The 20,411-nt window shown below is 43.3% G+C and overlaps 1 protein-coding gene across 3 annotated transcripts in view; it reads right to left on the minus strand.

Moving 5' to 3' along the window:
• Nucleotides 1-20,411, minus strand: part of EEFSEC (eukaryotic elongation factor, selenocysteine-tRNA specific) — a 257,463-nt gene that overhangs the window by 154,659 nt on the left and 82,393 nt on the right. For all 3 annotated transcript variants that reach the window (XM_032267952.1, XM_032267951.1, XM_032267954.1), the window contains exon 2: nt 7,831-8,038. In XM_032267952.1, coding sequence (XP_032123843.1) covers nt 7,831-8,038 — 208 coding nt within the window. The remainder of the gene's footprint in view (nt 1-7,830; nt 8,039-20,411) is intronic.

Genomic DNA, 20,411 nt, shown 5'->3' on the forward strand with positions numbered 1-20,411 from the left:
ACTGGTGCCTGGAATGCCTAGGAGACAGAGTCACCCATTTAGCTGAAAAAAAGGGGGCTGAAACAGGGAGCCAGGTGATCTGGAGCGGCGGGTCCCACCCCCACAAAGACTAGCAATCTGAAACGCTTTGGATTGAGAGTTTCACAGCAAGCATCCGCCATTATCAAGGCAGTCCGCCATTATCAAGGCAGTCCGCCATTACCGAGGCAGTTCTAACTATACCTTTATAAACAAAACTGCAAGGAAGTTCACACAGCAGCTGGGCAGAGCCCATGACAGCTCAGCAATGCCTCTACTGGCAGACTGTGACTAGGCTACCTCCTCGCTGGGCAGGGCATCTCTGAAAAAAGGCAGCAGCACATCAGGAACTTACAAATAAAGCCCCACCTTCCCAGGACAGGGCATCTGGGAAAAAAGGCAGTTATGAGTTCCACTGCAGCAGACTTAAACGTACCTGCCCAGCAGCTCTGAACAGAACAACGGAGCTCACAGCTCAGGACTTGAGCTCTGATAAGGGACAGACTGTCTTCTCAAGCAGCTCCTCGACCCCCATATATCCAAAGAGACACCTCATAGAGGAGACCTCAGGCTGACATCTGGTGGGTATCTTTCTGGGACAAAGGTAACAGAAGAAGAAACTGGCAGCAACCCTTACTGTTCTTCAGCCGCTACAGGTGATCCCCAAGCAAGCAGGGTCTGGAGTGGACCTCAGCAGCCCTACAGCAGAGGGACTAAATGCCCACGTGAGAAGCAAGAAAACATCTAAAATCTATACCCTATCATCAAAATTGAAAGAGCTAGAGGAGCAAGATAAAAAAAACTCAAAAGCTAGCAGAAGACAAGAAATAACTAAGATCAGAGCAGAACTGAAGGAGTTAGAGATACAAAAAACCATTCAAAAAATTAATAAATCCAGGAGCTGGTCTTTCAAAAAGATCAACAAAATAGACCACTAGCCAGATTAATAAAAAATAAAAGAAAGAAGAATCAAATAGATGCAATAAAAAATGATAAAGGGGATAACACCACCAATTCCATAGAAACAGAAACTACTATCAGAGATTACTACAAACAATTCTATGCACATAAACCAGTAAATCTAGAAGAAATGGATAAATTCCTGAACACTTACATCCTCCCAAGCCTAAACCAGGAAGAAGCTGAAACCCTGACTAGACCAATAATAAGGGCTGAAGTTGAGGTAGCAATTAACAGTCTACCAACCAAAAAAAGCCCAGGTCCAGATGGGTTCACAGCCGAATTCTACCAGACATACAAAGAGGAACTGGTACCACTCCTTCTGAAACTATTCCAAACAATCTAAAAAGAGGAAATCCTTCCCAAATCATTTTATAAGACCAACATCATCCTGATACCAAAATCTGGTAGAGACTCAACAAGAAAAGAAAACTCTAGGCCAATATCCATGATGAACACATGCAAAAATCTTCAAAAAAATACTGGTAAACCGATTACAACAGCACATCTAAAAGCTTATCCAGCACAATCAAGTAGGCATCATCCCGGGGATGCAAGGCTGGTTCAACATACACAAGTCTATAAACGTAATTCACCACATAAACAGAACCAAAGACAAAAACCACATGATTATCTCTATAGATGCAGAGAAGGCCTTTGACAAAATTCAATAGCCCTTTATGCTAAAAAGTCTCAATAAACTAGGTATTGACGAAAAGTATCTCAAAATAATAAAAGCTATTTACGACAAACCCACAGCCAATATCATACTGAATGGGCAAAAACTGGAAGCATTCCCTTTGAAATCTGCCACTAGACGAGGATGTCCTCTCTCACCACTCCTATTCAATATAGTATTGGAAGCTGTAGCCAGAGCAATCAGGCAAGAAAAAGAAATAAAGGGTATTCAATTAGGAAAGGAGAAAGTCAAATTGTCTCTATTTGCAGATGACATGATTGTGTATTTAGAAGACCCCATCATGTCAGCCCCAAATCTCCTGAAACTGATAAGCAACTTCAGCAAAGTCTCAGGATACAAAATCAGTGTTCAGAAATCACAAGCATTCCTATACACCATTAACAGACTTAAAGAGAGCCAAATCAAGCACAAACTGCCATTCACAATTGCTCAAAGAGAATAAAATACCTAGGAATACAACTAACAAAGGATGTGAAGGACCTCTTCAGGGAGAACTGTAAAACACTGCTCAAGGAAATAAGAGAGGACACAAAGAGATGGAAAAACATTCCATGCTCATGGTTAGGAAGAATCAATATTGTGAAAACGGCCATACTGCCCAAAGTAATTTATAGATTCAACTCTATCCCCATCAAGCTACCTATGACCCTTTTCAGAGACCTGGAAAAAACCACCTTAAACTTTATATGGAACCGAAAGAGAGCCAGCATAGCCAAGTCAATTCTAAGCAAAAAGAACAAAGCTGGAGGCATCATGCTACCTGACTTCAAACTACACTACAAGGCTACAGTAATCAGAACAGCATGGTACTGGTACCAAAACAGAGATATTCACCAATGGCATCTACAACCATCTGATCTTTGACAAACCTGACAAAAAACAAACAATGGGGAAAGGATTCCCTGTTTAATAAATGGTGTTGGGAAACTGGCTAGCCATGTGCAGAAAGCAGAAACTGGACCCTTTCCTGACATCTTACACTAAAAATTAACCCCAGATGGATTAAAGACTTAAACATAAGACCTAACACTGTAAAAACCCTAGAAGAAAACCTAGGCAAAACCACTCAGGACATAGGCATAGGTAAGGACTTCATGACTAAAACACCACAAGCACTGGCAACAAAAGCCAATGTAGACAAATAGGATCTAATCAAACTCCTGAGCTTCTGTACAGCAAAAGAAACAATCATTAGAGTGAACTGACAACCAAAAGGATGGGAAAAAAAAATTTGCAATCTACCCATCTTACAAAGGGCTAATATCCAGAATCTACAAAGAACTAAAACAGATTTACAAGAAAAAACAAACAAATCCATTCAAAAGTGGGTGAAGGATATGAACAGATACTTTTCAAAAGAAGACATATATGAGGCCAACAAACATATGAAAAAATGCTCATCATCACTAGTCATTAGAGAAATGCAAATCAAAACCACACTGAATACCATCTCATGCCAGTTAGAATGGTGATCATTAAAAAATCTGGAGACAACAGAGCTGCTGGAGAGGATGTGGAGAAATAGGAACTTTTACACTGTTGGTGGGAGTGTAAATTAGTTCAACCATTGTGGAAGACAGTGTGGCGATTCCTCAAGGACCTAGAAATAGAAATTCCATTTGACCCAGCAATCCCATTACTGGGTGTATATCCAAAGGATTATAAATCATTCTATTATAAAGACACAAGCACACGTATGTTCATTGCAGCACTGTTTACAATAGCAAACACCTGGAACCAACCCAAATGCCCATCGATGATAGACTGGGCAAGGAAAATGTGGCACATATACACCATGGAATACTATGCAGCCATAAAAAACGATGAGTTCATGTCCTTTGTAGGGACATGGATGAACCTGGAAACCATCATTCTCAGCAAACTGACACAAGAGCAGAAAATCAAACACTGTATGTTATCACTCATAGGCAGGTGTTGAACAATGAGAGCACATGGACACAGGGAAGGGAGCATCACACACTGGGGTCTGTTGGGTGGGACTAGGGGAGGGACTGTTGGGGGTAGGGAGTTGGGAAGGGATAACATGGGGAGAAATGCCAGATATAGGTGATGGGGATGGAGGCAGCAAACCACATTGCTATGTATGTACCTATGCAACAATCCTGCATGTTCTTCACATGTACCCCAGAATCTAAAGTGCAATAAAATACATTAAAAAAAAAAAAAAATCCAACAACCTTTCCACAGAAATGGAAAAGGAGAGTCTCAAATTCAAGTGGAACTGCAAGAAACCCCAAATAGCCAAAACAATCTTGAAAAAGAACAAAGATAGAAGAGTCATACTTTCTGACTTTGAAACTTATTACAAAGCTACAGTCATCAAAGCAACGTGGGACTAGCCTAAGGACAGACATATAGACCAACGGAATAGAACAGAAAGCCTAGAAATAAACCCACACATATATGGTCAACTGGTTTTTGACAAAGGTAAAAGGGGAAAGAAAAATCTTTTCAACAAATAGTGCTGGGAAAACTGGCTTCTACATGCAAAATAATGAAGTTGAACACTTATATCATATACAAAAATTAACTCAAAATGGATCAAAGGCCTAAACTGAAGAGCTAAAGCTACAAAATTCTTAGGAAAAAAACACTGGAGGGAAATCTTCATGACATTAAATTTGGCAACAGTTTCATAAATATGACTCCAAAAGCACAGGCAATTAAAAAAAAAAAAGATAAATTAGACTTCATCCAATTAGGAAGTTTTGTATATCAAAGGACACTATCGCCAAAGTAAAAAGACAATCAACAAAATAGGAGAAAATATTTGCATATCAAATCTCTGGCAAGTGTTCAATGTCCAGAATACATAAAGAATGACTACAATTCAACAACAACAACAACAAATAACCCAACCTAAAAATGCACAAAGGACTTGGATATTTCTTTTAAAAAGATACACAACTGGCCATTAAACACATGAAAAGATGCTCAATATCATTAGTCACTACGAAAATGCAAATGAAAATTATGATGATATATCACTTCGTATCTCCTAGGATGTATTGAAAGGAATTAAAAGCAGAACATTGAATAAATATCTATACATCCATGTTCACAGCAGCATTATTCACAATAGCCAGGAAGCAACCTGAGTGTCTACCAAGAGAAGAACGGATAAATAATATGTAGTATATACACATAATAAAACACTACTCAACCACAAAACAGAGTGAAATTCTGACATACATTATGATATGGACGGACCTTAAAAACATTATGCTAAGTGAAATAATCCAGACACAAAAGGCCAAATAGTATATGACTTCACTGATATAAGGTACCTAGAACAGGCAAATTCATAGAGATGAAAGGCAGAATAGAGGTTCCCAGGGGTGAGGGGAAGGAAGAAAGGGGAGTTATTGCTTAATGGATATAGAGTTTATGTTGGGGGACCATGAGAAAGTTTGGGGTATACATAGTGGGATGGGTACACAGCACTGTGAATGTATTTGATAGCTCTGAATTGTACACTTACATGTGGTTAAAATGATAAACATTATATGTATTTTACCACAATAAAAAAATGTGGAAGGAAAAGTAGGGGTAATACTATGCATAGTAAAAAAAAAAAAAAACAAAAAAACAAGAAATGAAAAACCCCAAAAATGCCAGCAGCTGCCATTTGAGAAAATAAATCTTTGGGTGATCTCTTCTTTCTTTTAACTACTTTTCTCTATTTTCCAAGTTTTCTTTCAATTACTCCAGATAGAAAAAAATACATTTAATGTTTTACACATTTTTTGGGTTTTGATAGGTACATGGCTCACCAGTCCACATTTTCCCTTTACAGACAGAACGTTTCTTTACATCTGGACTGGCATTTTTGAAGGATTTACTTAACAAGGGACCATAAGAAAAGGATATAGTCACTTAAAATAATTTGCTGCATGGACGCAAAAGCTAATGTTCACTGGGTCACAGGCCCACTGATCACAAGCCCTCAGGGTGACAGTCCTCCCCTTTCCCTACCAACCGGCTGGTGCTACATGAAGGCAGGAGGGGCTTCCAAGGACCCTCAGATGGACAATTTCCTCTGGATGTGTGAAAAAGCCCACAATTTGACCTTCAACCAATAAACTAAAATAGAAATAGTAATTTACACAAGCAAATGAGAATTTTCCTTAAATTTAATTAATCAAAACTGTTACTATCAATTTACCCTTAAATGTACCCTAAGCCCTTCCCTGAAGGTCCCATTTCTATAGTAAATGATACTGAGATTGTACTGGATTTTTATGCAGGAGTCCAAGAGACCTGTTCTTCCTTTTCTGACAAGTAAATAAAACGACAGGGAGATCAAATAACTCACTAAAAGGAAGATATAATTTTTTATCTTCTTTTTTACAGTCTCATATCCACTTCCGTTGGGAATAACAAAGTCTGAATTCTTATGCAACACTTATCTAAATGTGTCGATTTTATCGGATTGATGAATTTTGCTAACAAAAGGCAGCGCTAGGAAATCTTTTATGACATATTTGGCCCATTCACAGGGCTGGAGCTTTAATTTAACCAACTTGAGAATTCTGAGGGAGAGCTGCAGGTGTTGGATCTGAAAAAAAACATCATAAATGGGAAGGCATATCAATCTTTATGACAGGGAAACAAAAACACTCTCTACTTGCTTGCCCTCCACAGGCAGAAGAAGGAGAGGTGGAAGTGGCAGGATATTGTCTCTGGCTGCATAGCAAAGAGGAAGCATCCCTGTCTCCCAGTGACCGCTATTTAGTATTGATCAAAAGGGACTGGCCCAGAGAGGAAGAGAGAAATTGATAAAACAATGAGGTCTGCCAACATTGTGCTCAACAAGGACATTTTCTCATTTTCTTGACCACATCAGAATCAGTCATTCCTGTGGCCACCTGAGCAACCAGGTGGCTTTCTGTCTCATAGTCCCCCTGTGCCTCCTGCTCCCCTGCCCTTCCCAGTAGCACTGCCAGCTTTCTTCCATGCTATTGTGATCAGGGCCAATTGCTTGACCAGGCCTGTGGATTCTCCTGCTAGAGATCTCCCCAAGCCATCTCCTCCCTCCATGCTCTGCCTCAATGCAAAGCAACGCCTTTCTCCCTGGTAAAAGCACTATAGCTCAGTAGCCTCTGCTGCCAATGCCTCCTCCTCCCTGCTGCCTCCTGGGTCCTCCTCACCATGCCAGCCTTCTACCTGTAGCCAGTGATCTCCTAATGAAAAAACTCATCTAGACACCCCCGGCATAAAATTCCTTAATAACTTCCTACTTTCCACAAGATAAAACTATAAACTCCTTGGCAGGAGATGCTAAAAGGGTCCTTTGTGATTTGGTGTTTCCTAGTCTGGCCTCCAGCAGCAACATCCATCTGTCTGTCCACCCAGTTTTACAAGCTTCTATAACAGAAACAACCAGTCATCCACCAAATGCATCTTCCTCTTTAGATAATCAAGTTGTAGAGAAGCAGACAGCAAGAGAACACAATTCCTAGCCTCTCTTGCACCAAAGTATGGCCAACATGTGTAGGCAGGACTAAGTTTTCACCAAGACAATCTCAGTAGAAAGGATGTGAACCCTTCCTGGTCCAGGTTTGCACACTGGGCACACATTTCCTGTGTTCCCTCTCCTTCCTGTGAACTGAGACACAGAAGTGCTTGTGCCTCAACAAATTCTAGTGTTTTTTTTTTTTTTTAACACTCCAGGTAATTTTATTAGCTATATCTATATATGAGAATATGTATATATTATACATACATATGTATATACTACATATGTATATTGTATTTTGTTGTTTTGTACCAAATATCTCCATTATTTATCTTTGCAACAACTATAAAAGCACAATTTTTGTCTTCTAATTTAACTTGGTACAAAATATACCTAAAGACCTGTTATCTTTGGATTTTAATAAAATGGATTTGTGTACAAATTCAAGTGTTTTATCCTCCTGTGGTTTTCAGCCTATTTCAGAAACACATTAGCCTTTATACAGTTTAATGCAGCCCTTATGTGAGCAAACACCAGGTTGAGATTACACTTACTAGGACAGGAGGCTGACGCCTGCCTGTCCAATCCATGTTTGTGAAATGAACATTCCCTTCTGGGAAGCCCCAGAAGCCTTCTCATGCAGGCTTCTTATTCCTCTCATTAGCAGACCTACTTGGTGTTCTCTAGGGTCTTCTGCATTTTCTTGGTCATTTTGTCAATTGTTGCCTGTCTTCTTCCTTCAGCTAAGAGGTCTATTTTGTTTAGCACCACGACGAGCTTCTGGCAGGCAATCTGGCCAATCACAAGGCATTCTGCAGACTGTGTCTGCATCCCCTTGGTCACATCGATGACCAGCATCATCAGATCAATGATCTGGGCCCCTGGGATAAGAGAAGAGAAGGTTAGAAAGGGAAAAAGGGTGTTGAGCCCCACAGAAAGTTGCCCAATGTCCCATGTCAGACAAAGCACTGCAGTATAAGTGAGCAAAGTGGAATAAATTGTGACTACACAGCTCCTGGCTGCAGGCCCTGTGCTAGGCACTTGGACCTGAAGCTTCAGAACCACCATGGCAGATGAGGAAACTGAGGCCCACAAAACACAGAGAGTTTGCCCAGGGTTATACTGCTAACACACAACAGGGCTGGATTTAGGTATAGGCTCGTCTGACTACAAAACCCATGCCTTTCTACTGCACCAATCCTATCACTTTCATTCCATTTGACAGAGGAAGAAATGTCCTAGCAGGGAAAAAAAAATGTTTTGTACTAGGCTTGGCAAATGCCTAGCTACTTGCCCTTGCTAAGAAATGAGAGAAGGACTGAACAAGTAGAGGGGGCAGAAGGGGGAGGGTTAGGGAGTCGGCAGCATCTTTTCCTCACAGCACTATGGCTCACTCCTGTTCCATCTGGGGTGACAGGAGCATCCAAGGTTCAGCAACATAATCGCTGAATATTGTGTATGTGTGTGTGTGTGTGTGCTTGTGAGCATCATCCTTCTGTATAGGACATCTGAGCTGAACAACAGCAGGTAGACAGACAAGTTACAGAAACTGAATGAAGGGAAACTGCTATAAATCATGTTAGGAACATAACATTAGCCAGTGAAGTGACTGTTTCCTTTTTAATGGGATTTGGAGTCATTTCAACAAGAAGGGTGTAACTTCAGATTGCAGGAATATACAAACATTCTCCCTATTAAAATAAGAATAATTACATTTTGAGTTTATAAGAATGCCCATGAAGCATTTTTCGGGATCAGGTTATGGTCGCTGGCAATGCAAAGGAGACTGCTCTGTGCATGATTCTGATGACTGCTGATTCTCTATCCCACTTCTGGGGACAGAGGGAAGGCAAGGAGGAGGGAGAACCTTTTCTTTTTTGCAGGTACCCTGACTATGCACACTAGGTCAGCTTACTTAATCTCCAGTAAACTTGTGTTTCAGATGAAGAAAGGGAGACTCAGAGACATAGGTCTAGATCATGTGCTCTAGATCACACAGCCAACTAGTACTGAAGGGACTAGAAACCAGGGCTCCTGACACCACTGCTGAAGAATCCTTCCCACTGTTCTAAGAGGCCTCTTGGTCATCACTGTTCTGTGACGCTCCTCTGGCCTCCCCCAGGAGAATGGTGTGCCTCTCTGACTTCAGGTAGGCCTAGACATGTCCCAACTCTCCTGTTTCCCCCTCTGTTTCTCCCTGTCCATCCTCCTCTCCTCATCCTGCCAGCGGGGGCCACAGGCTAGGCCCAGCTGCACGCAGCAGCAGCAGCAGCAGCAGCATCTCCCCTGCCAGGTCATGGGGGCAGGAGGGCCCTGGTCTCTGCTACAGCCACAGAGGATGGACACTGGCTCTATCATTTACCATTAACATGACAGACTATTAAAAACAGACTTGACTGGTCTGATAGACTCCCCCTCATAGCTACCGAATTACCAGCTCGCCTCTGGACTCCTTCTCTGTTCCAGCTCTAGTTCCCATAGCCCATGGCAGGCTCATGATGGCTACTCCCTAATGGGCTGCTGCAGCTCAGATGTGGCCCTCCAAACTCCATCCTCCAAACAGCCTCTCCAAAGGCACTTTCTAAAAATATATAACTGATGCATATACTGCTGGGCAGGAGCAGGGATGGGGGTTAACTGGTATAACCTCTGCAGAGGCACATAATCTTTGACCCAGGCAAGCTCACAAAACATCCCTGCAGCATGTTTGTTATAGCTAACACTGGAAACCAAGTAAATGTCCATCAGCAGGGGACAGGTTGAAAATAAGTATATAATGCTATAATGCCATGATAGAATACTATACACCCATTTAAAAGAATGAAGAAGCTCTTTATCTATCACTATGGAATGATATCCAAGGCGGAGTGAGTGAGAAGGGGAAGGCACAATATGCAGAGTGTGATTTGTGTTGAAAAGAGGATAAGGCATAGATGTGTGTGTGTGAGCATGTGTGTGGGTGTCGCATATGAATATGTATTGCTTCTACACACATAAAATATATCTGAGGGAATGCAAAAGAAACTAATGACTTGGCTGTCTGCTGGAGACAAAAGATGAGTTGGAAGGAAATTCTTCTCTACATTCTTCAGTTCCTTTTCATTTTAAACAGGGGTGTGTAGTATCTGCCCCAAAATAAAATTATAACTTTAAGTGTATAAATGAATACAATAAAACACAGACCTGACCATGCCCTTCTCATGCTAGAGTCCTACTGTCCTCTAAAAAAAAACAGACTACCCAGTGTGGCTTTGGGGACTCCTGCTTTTTAACTCCCAGTTTCTTGCTACTCGCCTTGTGCCAAGCATTATGCTGTGTGCTTCACAAACCCTTTTTCCTGGGCTTTTCACCTTCTCCCCATGGCCCCATGATACTTGCACTTCCCTCATACAAGCTGAGCCCAAGCCTTCTCCACCCAGAAGATACAACCAACTGTCTTCTGGGTCCTCATAACCATCAGTAAATCTGGGAACTAGCCACAGGGCTGTGAGGGTGGCTCTTGAGGCAGGATGAGATAAAATCCAGTGGGGAACAAGGAGGGAGGAACACACTGGGGGCCCAGTGGTGTTTTCCAGTCTCCATCTTTACAGCAGAATGGACCCTGCACTGGCCCCATGGGCCTCCATCTCTTGTGGGCAAAGCTGTGCCCACAGAACCAAGGCCACTCAACCTCATGGGTTCCTTAAGGAGTTCTCCAGAGTAATTCTGACTATCCAAGTTCCCTCTAGAACTTAAACATGCCCCACTACATAGTCCCTACTTTATAGATGAGGAAGTCGAGGCTTTAGGGAAGTCTGTTGACTGCTCATATTTATATAGCAGGTAGAGGTGGCAGAGAAGAGACCTGAACTCTGGCACCCAGGCTCTCAACTCCCATGCCACACAGCCCACCCTGTCCAGTGGGGACCGAGCCCACAATCTTCCCCCTTCAACTCTCCACTCGCCACCTAAGAATCAAGGTAGGACCCAGGTGGACTCTCACCCCCTTCCCTGCCTTGCCTTTGCCCCTGCTCCTGCTTTGCCCAGAACACCTGCCCAGGTTCACTTGCCCCTCATCCTTGATGCCCCACACTGAGGGTTCAAAACCAAGGCCTCCGTTTTCAATCTGTATGCACAGCAGAAGACCCACCTTGGGCACAGATAAATACATCATTGTTGGACTAATGCAGCAAATGTCCACATCCCTGTCTCTTTGACTTTATTCACCAGGAATCTGTTTCTCTTCTCCAACAGTCAATTTCCTATTGGTATATATAACTATCCAGGAGGGGAATGACTCACGTGGTCCATGTATCAGGCCCTCTTGCTTCTCACGCCTATTAATAGCCTGTGGATAGGAAATGAAACTGATTGACAGACCCAGAAAGCTAAGCACAGATAGGACCCAAACACTCAGGAGCCAGTTGGGATTTCATCTAAAGCCTGATCCAGCATCCACAAGCTGTCTTTGTTCCAAAAGGCCAGGCTCTTGAGCAGACCCTCTGCAGCTCAGCCAGCACCAGGGACTTCTAAGGAGCCCAGAGGTCAGAGGGACTTGACTGGCCACACTGAGAACCAGAGTAGCACTGGAAACCCAGGGTCAGCACCAGGCAACTGTCTGGCAGCAGCTCTTAGTTACTTTCTTTTCTTCATCAAACTTTTGATCAGACGACAGGAAGTGACACAAGTGGCCTGTCTTGCCTTTTTCAAAATCCCTAGTATTTTCATAGAATGAATCAAACAGTGCCCTTCCCAATTCCCATGAACCCAGGGTAGGAAATTGCTCTGAGACTGGAGGGACATAGAGAACGAGTGGGTGGGAAACACAAGACAAAAAAATTGAGGCTTATAAATGACCCTCTATATTTCCCAATCTATCAGAGTTTTTCATCTAGTTGTATTGACTATAGCATCCTTAAAAGGTTTGCATAATAATTATAATAGGGTTAAAGTTTCTCAGTACTTTTAAAAATTAAAATTTCCAATTCTGTAAATTATATATCTTAATCATTTCAAAAATAATGAAAAACTTACAAGGGTCAGAATATAACAAAGTGTAAGTTATCTGTGAGGTGTAATTTTCCTTCTGGGACTGAAGGAATAAAATATGTTCAGAAAAAAAATATTTCAGCTGGAGAAACTTAACATTATATTTTGAACATATTTTAGCAAACTCGAAATCATATTTTTTATAAAAAAAAATCAAAGCTGTGGTCATTCTAAGAAGGAGAAATAATATTAAATTTAAAATAAAGAATTTTTTAAATTTTCAACTCATATTTTAAGTTCAGGGGTACATATGCAGGATGATCAGGTTTGTTACATAGGTAAATGTGTGCCATTATTTATTTATTTTTAAATTTTAGAGGCAGGGTCTTACTGTTGCCCAGGCTACAGTGTAGTGGTGCAATCATAGGTCACTGCAGCCTTGAATTCCTGGGCTCAAACTTAGTCTCCCAAGTAGCTGGGACTACAGGTGCATGCCACCATATCCAGATTATTTTTACAATTTTTTTGTAGAGATAGAGTCTTGCTATGTTGCCCAGGCTGGTCTCGAACTCCTGGCCTCAAGAGATCCTCCCACCTCAGCCTCCCAAAGTGCTATAAGGATTATAGGCGTGAGCCACTGTGCCTGGCCAAAATTTGTTTTTGGTGACTTTTAAAATATTCATTGAACAATGTAAATACATTTCATCAACAATATAAAACTACAGTGGCAATTTATATCCTACTATTATTATGACCATTTGCCAAATATATCAGCTCTCTCTGTGCCTCAGCTTCCTCAACTTAAATGAGGATGATAATACTGCATATGTTATTGGATTGCACTGAAGATTCAATGAGATCACATATGTAAAGGATGTGGAACAGTGTCTAGACATATGAAATCCTCAGTTATATTAGCTGTTATCCATGGTTTTTACTTCTACATCTGCTATTATGGCATGCACAGTGGTGGTCTACATGTCTTCATCTCCTCTTACCTGCATTTCAACACCAGCTCTGCCATATGGGCATTACAAATGGGAAAACAGGCTGGGCCTGTAATGCCAGCACTTTGGGAGGCTAAAGTGGGCAGATCACTTGCACTCAGGAGTTCAAGACCAGCCTGAGCAACATGGTGTAACCCTGTCTCTACAAAAAAATTCAAAAATTGGCTCAGCATGGTGGTGCACGTCTGTAATCTCAGCACTTTGGGAGGCTGGGATGGGTGAATCATTTGAGCTCAGGAGTTTGAGATCAGTGTGGGGCAACATGATGAAACCCCATCTCTACAAAAAATACAAAAATTAGCTGTGCATAGTGGCGCATGCTTGTATTCCCAGCTACTCAGGAGGCTGGGGTAGGACGATCACCTAAGCCCAGACAGGTAAAGGCTGCAGGTCAAGGCCTGATTACACCACTATACTCCAGCCTGAGTAACAGAGTGAGACCTTGTCTCAAAAAAAAAAAAAAAAAAAAGGGAAAACAAAGGGTCAGAGAGGTGAAGTAACCACGTCAGGTCAAGGAGCAAGGATTCAAAGGGATTTGAGCTCAGTCCACTGATTTTGCTCTACAACAGTACCCTACAACTCTGAGCAGCAAGATCTTATGTCCAAAATAAAACAATTACACTGCACAAGCCCCTTGTTGGTGTTCCAGGACAAAACAAAGAGGTTTTAGAGGTCCCCACCTCAAAGCGCAGCTCCTCAGACTTCAGGGTGAGAGGAGGTGCCTTATAATCACAAGATGACATCATTATTGTAGCTATTTTTATTCATTTATTCAATGTATTGCCTGTCTCCTCATTGTACAGGCAAGAAAACTAAGACTAAGGCAGGTTAAATAACTTGCCCAAAGCTACCCAACTAGGGGCAAGAACCCAGGATTGATCAGACTCCAACACAGATTGCAGCTGTCCCAACTCTCTGCTAAGGGCAAGGGGTGGGGGGCAGCAAGACTTCAGTCACATGGTAGCCCATTTTGCTGAAAGAGCAAGGAGACAAACAGTTTTAAGGGGAATTAGTTTTCCTCCTACAATTTTCCTGAAACAGGGTAAGCCTGGACTTTCCCTCTCAAATTCCCACTGGTACCAGGAAGGTGTGGGACCAACCAGCAGTGTCCATCCTGTCCTCCTCAGCACAGGCTCAGAGGATCTGGAAAAGGAAGGGGCTTAGCCAAAAGAGCCATTTTACAGACCAAGGAAACAAGGGCCACAAATTAGAGGAATTAGCAAGAGCAGGGCTTGGAGGTCCCCAGGCTTGGAGATGTTCAAATCACAACCTTACTAGGAGCTTCAATTTCCTCACCCACAATCAGGACCTAAAGAAAGATGTCCATTGCCTAAGATTAGGAGAGACTCAGAGAGACACAGCCCTAAGCACCCTCAGTAAGTGGGAGCTGGTACTAACAGCTATGAGCACTGAACCTGGGCCCCATCACTCTCGGTCCAGCTGCAACAAGGCCTGCTATCCTCACTAGTCCACGTAGACCCCAGGCAAACACAAGTGGACAAAGGCTGCTGATAGAGTGGGTGAAGGAGAAAAGGGGGGAGAGAAGGAGGGCAGTCATGATCAGGCCTCCACGATGCCTGTGGCCTAGCACCCACCTGGGCACAGGGCAGCATGTCACACTCGTACACTCTCAGCCTTTCAGCTCAGCCCTCTCACTGAAGCCAAGCATTCATACTGCCCACACTGCTGACAACCACCGGGCAACAGAACTAGCTGGCAATAGAAAAAGGTGCTGCAGGAGGTGCTATGAGTCTACCAGGCTGGAGGCTCCTGGCCAGGCCCAGACCTTTCAGTGGGGACCAGGAGGCCAAAGAAGGCCCCAGTCACAGGAGAAGGCTCCAGGGACCCTGGTCCTTGTTATCATCAGATAACCATTTTCATGAACAGTTTCAGATGGAGGGAAGTTTTGTAAAGCTATTTACCCTCTCTGTGTTCCATCTCCACATCTGTAAAACAGAAACAGTAATTGCATTTCTGTTTTCTAATGACAGTGGTGTCTACCACCATAGTTGGAAACTCAGGTTCCTGTAGAGGAGACAACCCAGAGGGAGGGCATGTTTTGATCTGGGGCATGTGAGCAGGGAATTCATGGAGAGGGGTGCTGCCTGAGGGCAGGAGGAACAGGGCGGCAGCTTAGAAGCCCACCTCAAGTTCCAAGGCAGGCAGGGGCAAAGGGGAAGCATCTTGCCCTGTCAGTTGCACAGCCTCAGGCAAGTACACCTCTTGACCTCTTGGAGCCTGGGATTCCTCCTTTGAAGATGCTGATGCCAGAGACAACACCGTAAAGTGGAGGACGGCACCTCGCCCAGCCCCAGACTCACCAAATGCAAGCTGCTGTGAGTATCACAATGCCCAGCACAGTAAGAGCTCAAGAACTGGTCTCCTCCTTTCTTTTTGATTCACATATATACAAAGGTCTTGTGCCCTCCGGAGGAGGAAGAAGAAAAGTATTAACGGCAACATGAAGCGAATACAAATGGTACCTCCCCCAGCTCCTGCAGACCCAGGAACTGGCCCCTCATAGGGGTTCTTGGTAAGTGCTAGCCGACAGCCTGGAGCACTGTATCCACCACTGGGCAGGGCATCCTTAACTGTTTGAACTGCTTGCAAAGGTGGGCTCCTCCACAAACATCCTGGCCAAATCCCGCCAGACTTGCAGGGAGACCCCTGAGCAGGAGAAACTGACCCAGCACGACTAGACGTTGCTGTCCTGGTCCCATGATGCATTAACAGTCAAACCCTGGCTTATTGGTCTCCAGGTAAACAAGTGGACCAAAAGAAGTTTAAGGAACTCCAAGCACCGGAAGTAACAAGTGGGAACAGAGCTGACCTATCGTCCAGCAGGACCAGTGTGCTGCCTGACTGACAAGAAAACCAAAAGCAGCAGACACAATCCAAATAACAGCCATTATGCACTTGGGAGGCCGAGGTGGGTAGATTGCCTGAGCTCAGGTGTTTGAGACTAGCTTGGGCAAATGGTGAAACCCCATCTCTACTAAAATACAAAAAATTAGCCGGGCATGATAGCACGTATAGCACATATCTGTAGTCCCAGCTACATAGAGGCTGAGGCATGAGAATTACTTGAACCCAGGAGGTGGAGGTTGCAGTGAGCTGAGATCACGCCACTGCACTCTAGCCTGGGCAACAGAGCAAGCTCAAAAAAAACCTCCCAAAATCCCCAAATAACAGCCACTGTGGACTGAGAGCTGAATTGGAGCCAACGACTTCGCATCACTGGTTGCAAACTGACAACTTAAAGATGCGTGAGGATCTGGATTGGGCATTGTGTAGCCTGTGCAGTGCCTGTTAGAATATGCACGCACTGCCAACATTTACAACTTGAGAAATGTCACATAAAAATCTCCATGAATTAGCAAATGTGGTGAGACTGGGCCTTTGTCTGATGTGGCTGAGGAGGAGCTGTCTCCTGGAGAACAGCCATGAATTCCCAACTTTATCCTGGTTCCTTCAATTCCCTATTGCCTCACATCCCAGCATTATACTACCAGCCTGGCTCCCAACAGGCATTTGAGCTTGTGATTTCTACATTAGTTCTAATCCTCCCCACAATCCCCTGGAAGAGGAGACCTTGCATTTCTATAAAGAGAAATCTGAGGTCTAATTGCTCAACAGTGAACAGCAGAGGCAGGGATAGAACCAAGAGCTGTTTGACTTCAAAATTTCTGCTTTTTCTATTGCCAGCTGTCTCCTGGCCAGAGTCATGCATTCCTCAGTCCTCCGGGAACCCTAAGGCATCCCAAAGAGCAGGTGGGCGAGGCCCTCAGGATACAGAGGAACTAGAACAAAGTGCACAACCTGAGGCAGAGTCCTGCAGGAGTAAGCAAAAGGAGACATTCATCACCACCTAAAGAAAGGCCAGGGCGAACCATGAGAACATGTCAGCAGTGGAAGAACAGGAGGAACAACAAAGAGAGTTCATGTAAGAGATCAAGGTAAAAAATAAACAGCCCTGGACAAGATAGCAGACAAATAGAGGTGCTGGACCCCCGCCAAAAGGAAAGAAAGACAAAAAAACAAGAAATGCTAGAGGTTTGTGGTGAAACACCTACAGAGCTGGGAGAGGGAAGCGGGCAAGATGCAGGTCCATTTGCTGGCTGCACAACCTTGGATGAGGAGCTTTCCATCTCTGAGCCCCAAGGTCCACATCTGGAAACAGGGACAATCACCTAATTGTGACAAAGGGACAATGGTTAGCCATCTAGATAAAAATAAAATTGGATGTCTACTTTACACATGACATCAGAATAAATTCCAAATGGATCAAAGTTTCAAACATAAAAACATAAAACCAAAAAAGTACTGAAAGAAAGAGTGAAAAAAATTTTTTATAATCTTAAACGTTTTTTAAAAAATACCTAGGTAAGATACAAAACCAACAAACATAGAAGACAAAAAAAGAAACACTGACAAGTTCAACAACATATATCTCTCTGCATAGGAAAATATGATAAAGTCTGATAACAAGGAAGAGAAGGTTAAACGCATACTATACACAAAGGACTGTTTTCCTTAATATTTCAAATTGGATATACTGAAATTGATTTTTTAAAAAGAGCAACAGTCCAATCAAAAGTGTAAATGGTATCAATAGCTAGTTCACACACAGCACATTTACTGAGCATTTCCTCATGCCAGACGTAGAGTTGGTGGCTGGCACACCTGAGAGGTCAGACAGACAATAGTCCCTACCCCTTGCAATCGGGAAGTCATAGTCTAGCAGGGTAGAGCAAAAAGCAAACATTAAAACACAGTGAGTGAATTTCATAGTAGGGTCAAAGAGGCTAAGCATCCTGGGGAGAAAGAGCAGGAGAAGTAGGCTCTGAGCTGTCCGGGAAGCAGGCGGCCTGCAATTTTAAATCGGGTTGTCAGGAGAAGCCTCACTGAAAAGGAGCTATCTGGGCAAAGACACAGAGGAGAAGGAGATGGTAGGCAACAGAGGGAGGAGCCAGTGCAAAGCCTCCACATGCGTTTGAGGAAGAGGAAGGAGATGAAGTCAGAGAAGCAAGCAGGGGCATAAGGAAAAATAGCTCAAACATGGTAAGACATCCCAACTCACTAGTAACAAGAAAAATGCAAATTAAAACCACTGCACACTGAAATTCAGTTTTTCACCTACCGGACTGACCAAATAATACTGATCATAATACAAAGAGCTAACGTGTTGAGTGTTCGGCCTGCCTGGCCCTGACATTCACATGATGGATTCTAGGGGTCTGTTGACACTCTGCATCACCGCCCCCTGCTTACCATTTACAGATGAGGAAATTAAGTCACAGGTCACAGAACTACAAAGACAGGGAGCAAGAATTCAAGGTCAGGTTATGTGACTCCACAACTCAAGTTTTACCCAGGAGGCCAAGTCATCTCAAAACATTTGGTAACACTTTTGGCTGGGCACAGCGGCTCATACCTGTAATCCCAGCACTTTGGGAGGCCGAGGCAGGAGGATCATTTGAGGTCAGGAGTTTGAGGCCAGCCTGGACGATATGGTGAAACCCCATCTCTACTAAAAATACAAAAATTAGCCAGGCGTGGTGGTGCATGCCTGTAGTCCCAGCTACTCAGGAGGCTGAGACAAGAGAATCACCTGAACCCAGGAGGCGGAGGTTGCAGTGAGCCGAGATCATGCCACTGAACTCAAGCCGGGGCGACACAGTGAGACTCCGTCTCAAAATAAATACATAAATAAATAAATTTTTTAAAAACACTTTTGCCGCTCCGCACAGGTCCTGCCTGTTGGGAGAGGGAGCAGCACACACAGCAGTGCCCCACTTATGCATGGGGCACATATGTGGACACTCACTGCTATGTGTCTGAAATAGCAAAGACTTGGAACCAGCCTGAATGCCTGTCGGAAGGGAAGCAGTTAACTAAACTATGGTATATCCATAAAACCAAAAAAATTTTAATGACACAGCTATTTAAAAACACCAAGGTAACCATTCACTGAGAGCTCTAACGGAGCTGGTGTGTTCACTGTGTGTGCAGTATATTGTCACTTCTAGAGAGTCCGTGGGAGAAAAAACATGCTTGAAATCATGAAGTGTCTTTGGAATCTTTAGAAGAAACGACAACAGTTTGCTTCCAGGAAGTAAACTAGGTAAGCAGGGGGATAAGAGGCAGATTTACTTTTTATTGTGTACATTTTTGTACCTTTAAGATTTTGAACTACGTACATACATTACTGACTGAAGAGCAATTTATTTTTAAAAGCTTCAGGCTGGGCGTGGTGGCTTACACCTATAATCCCAGCACTTTGGCAGGCCGAGGTGGGAGGATTGCCTGAGTCCAGGAGTTCGAGACCAGCCTGGGCAACATGGTTTTTGTAGAGACCCCCATCTCTACAAAAACTACAAAAATTAGCCAGGTATGGTGGTGCACACCTGTGGTCCCAGACACATGGGAGGCTGAGACAGGAAAATCAATTGAACTCTGGAGGCAGAGGTTGCAGTGAGTGGAGATCACGCCACTGCACTCCAACCTGGGCGACAGAATGAGACCCTGTCTCAAATAAAATAAAAAAGTAAGTAAAAGCAAAGCTTCATGTCACTGGAAAACCAGCATCATTTACCATAAGTAAAAAGTTTAAAAAAAGAAGTACAATAAAAATAAAACACTGTTATTAAGTTCTAGCCAGACACGGCTACAGAAACAGGCAGTGAGCTTGCAATGTTAAGAGAAGTCCAAGAGCTCCCAACACCAACCAGAGACCTCCTTAAAGTGATCAGAAGGACTTAAAGAATCTTGAAGTGGGAATAACTTTCCCACTGGGATCAACATCCGTTAACACCTTATCTGTGCACACATCAAGTCATCTCAGACACAACCCTAGGTATGTACCTGTCCTGTGAGAAAACTTGTCAAGACACTGGCTTTGATCAACAAATTAGACTTAGACGGTCCACCTAAGGCAGTGGGGGAGGAAAGAAGAGAGATGAAGACACCCAGTTACTTCTGCTTAGTGATCATAAAGACTTCTGCTAATGAGGTTTCAGCCTTCTGCAAGACCACTGAAGAAACCATGGAACTGTCCTCACACCACAATCAGCCGTGTCAGCCTTGCTAGAGAGTGACTCCTAAATCTCTGTCTGGCTGTACTCAAACCATGCTGACATATTTAAGGATGGCCACAAAGATGACTCGAGGGTGATGGGCATATGGGAGTCCTCTGTACTATTCTTAGAACCTTTCTCTAGGTTTGAAATGACTTTGAAATAAAAAAAATACGTCAATAAAATGACTTAAAAATGAATAA

The sequence above is a fragment of the Sapajus apella genome, unplaced genomic scaffold (assembly GCF_009761245.1).
Source record: "Sapajus apella isolate SASKATOON/1434 unplaced genomic scaffold, GSC_monkey_1.0 scaffold174, whole genome shotgun sequence".
In the NCBI taxonomy this organism is placed as follows: domain Eukaryota; kingdom Metazoa; phylum Chordata; class Mammalia; order Primates; family Cebidae; genus Sapajus; species Sapajus apella.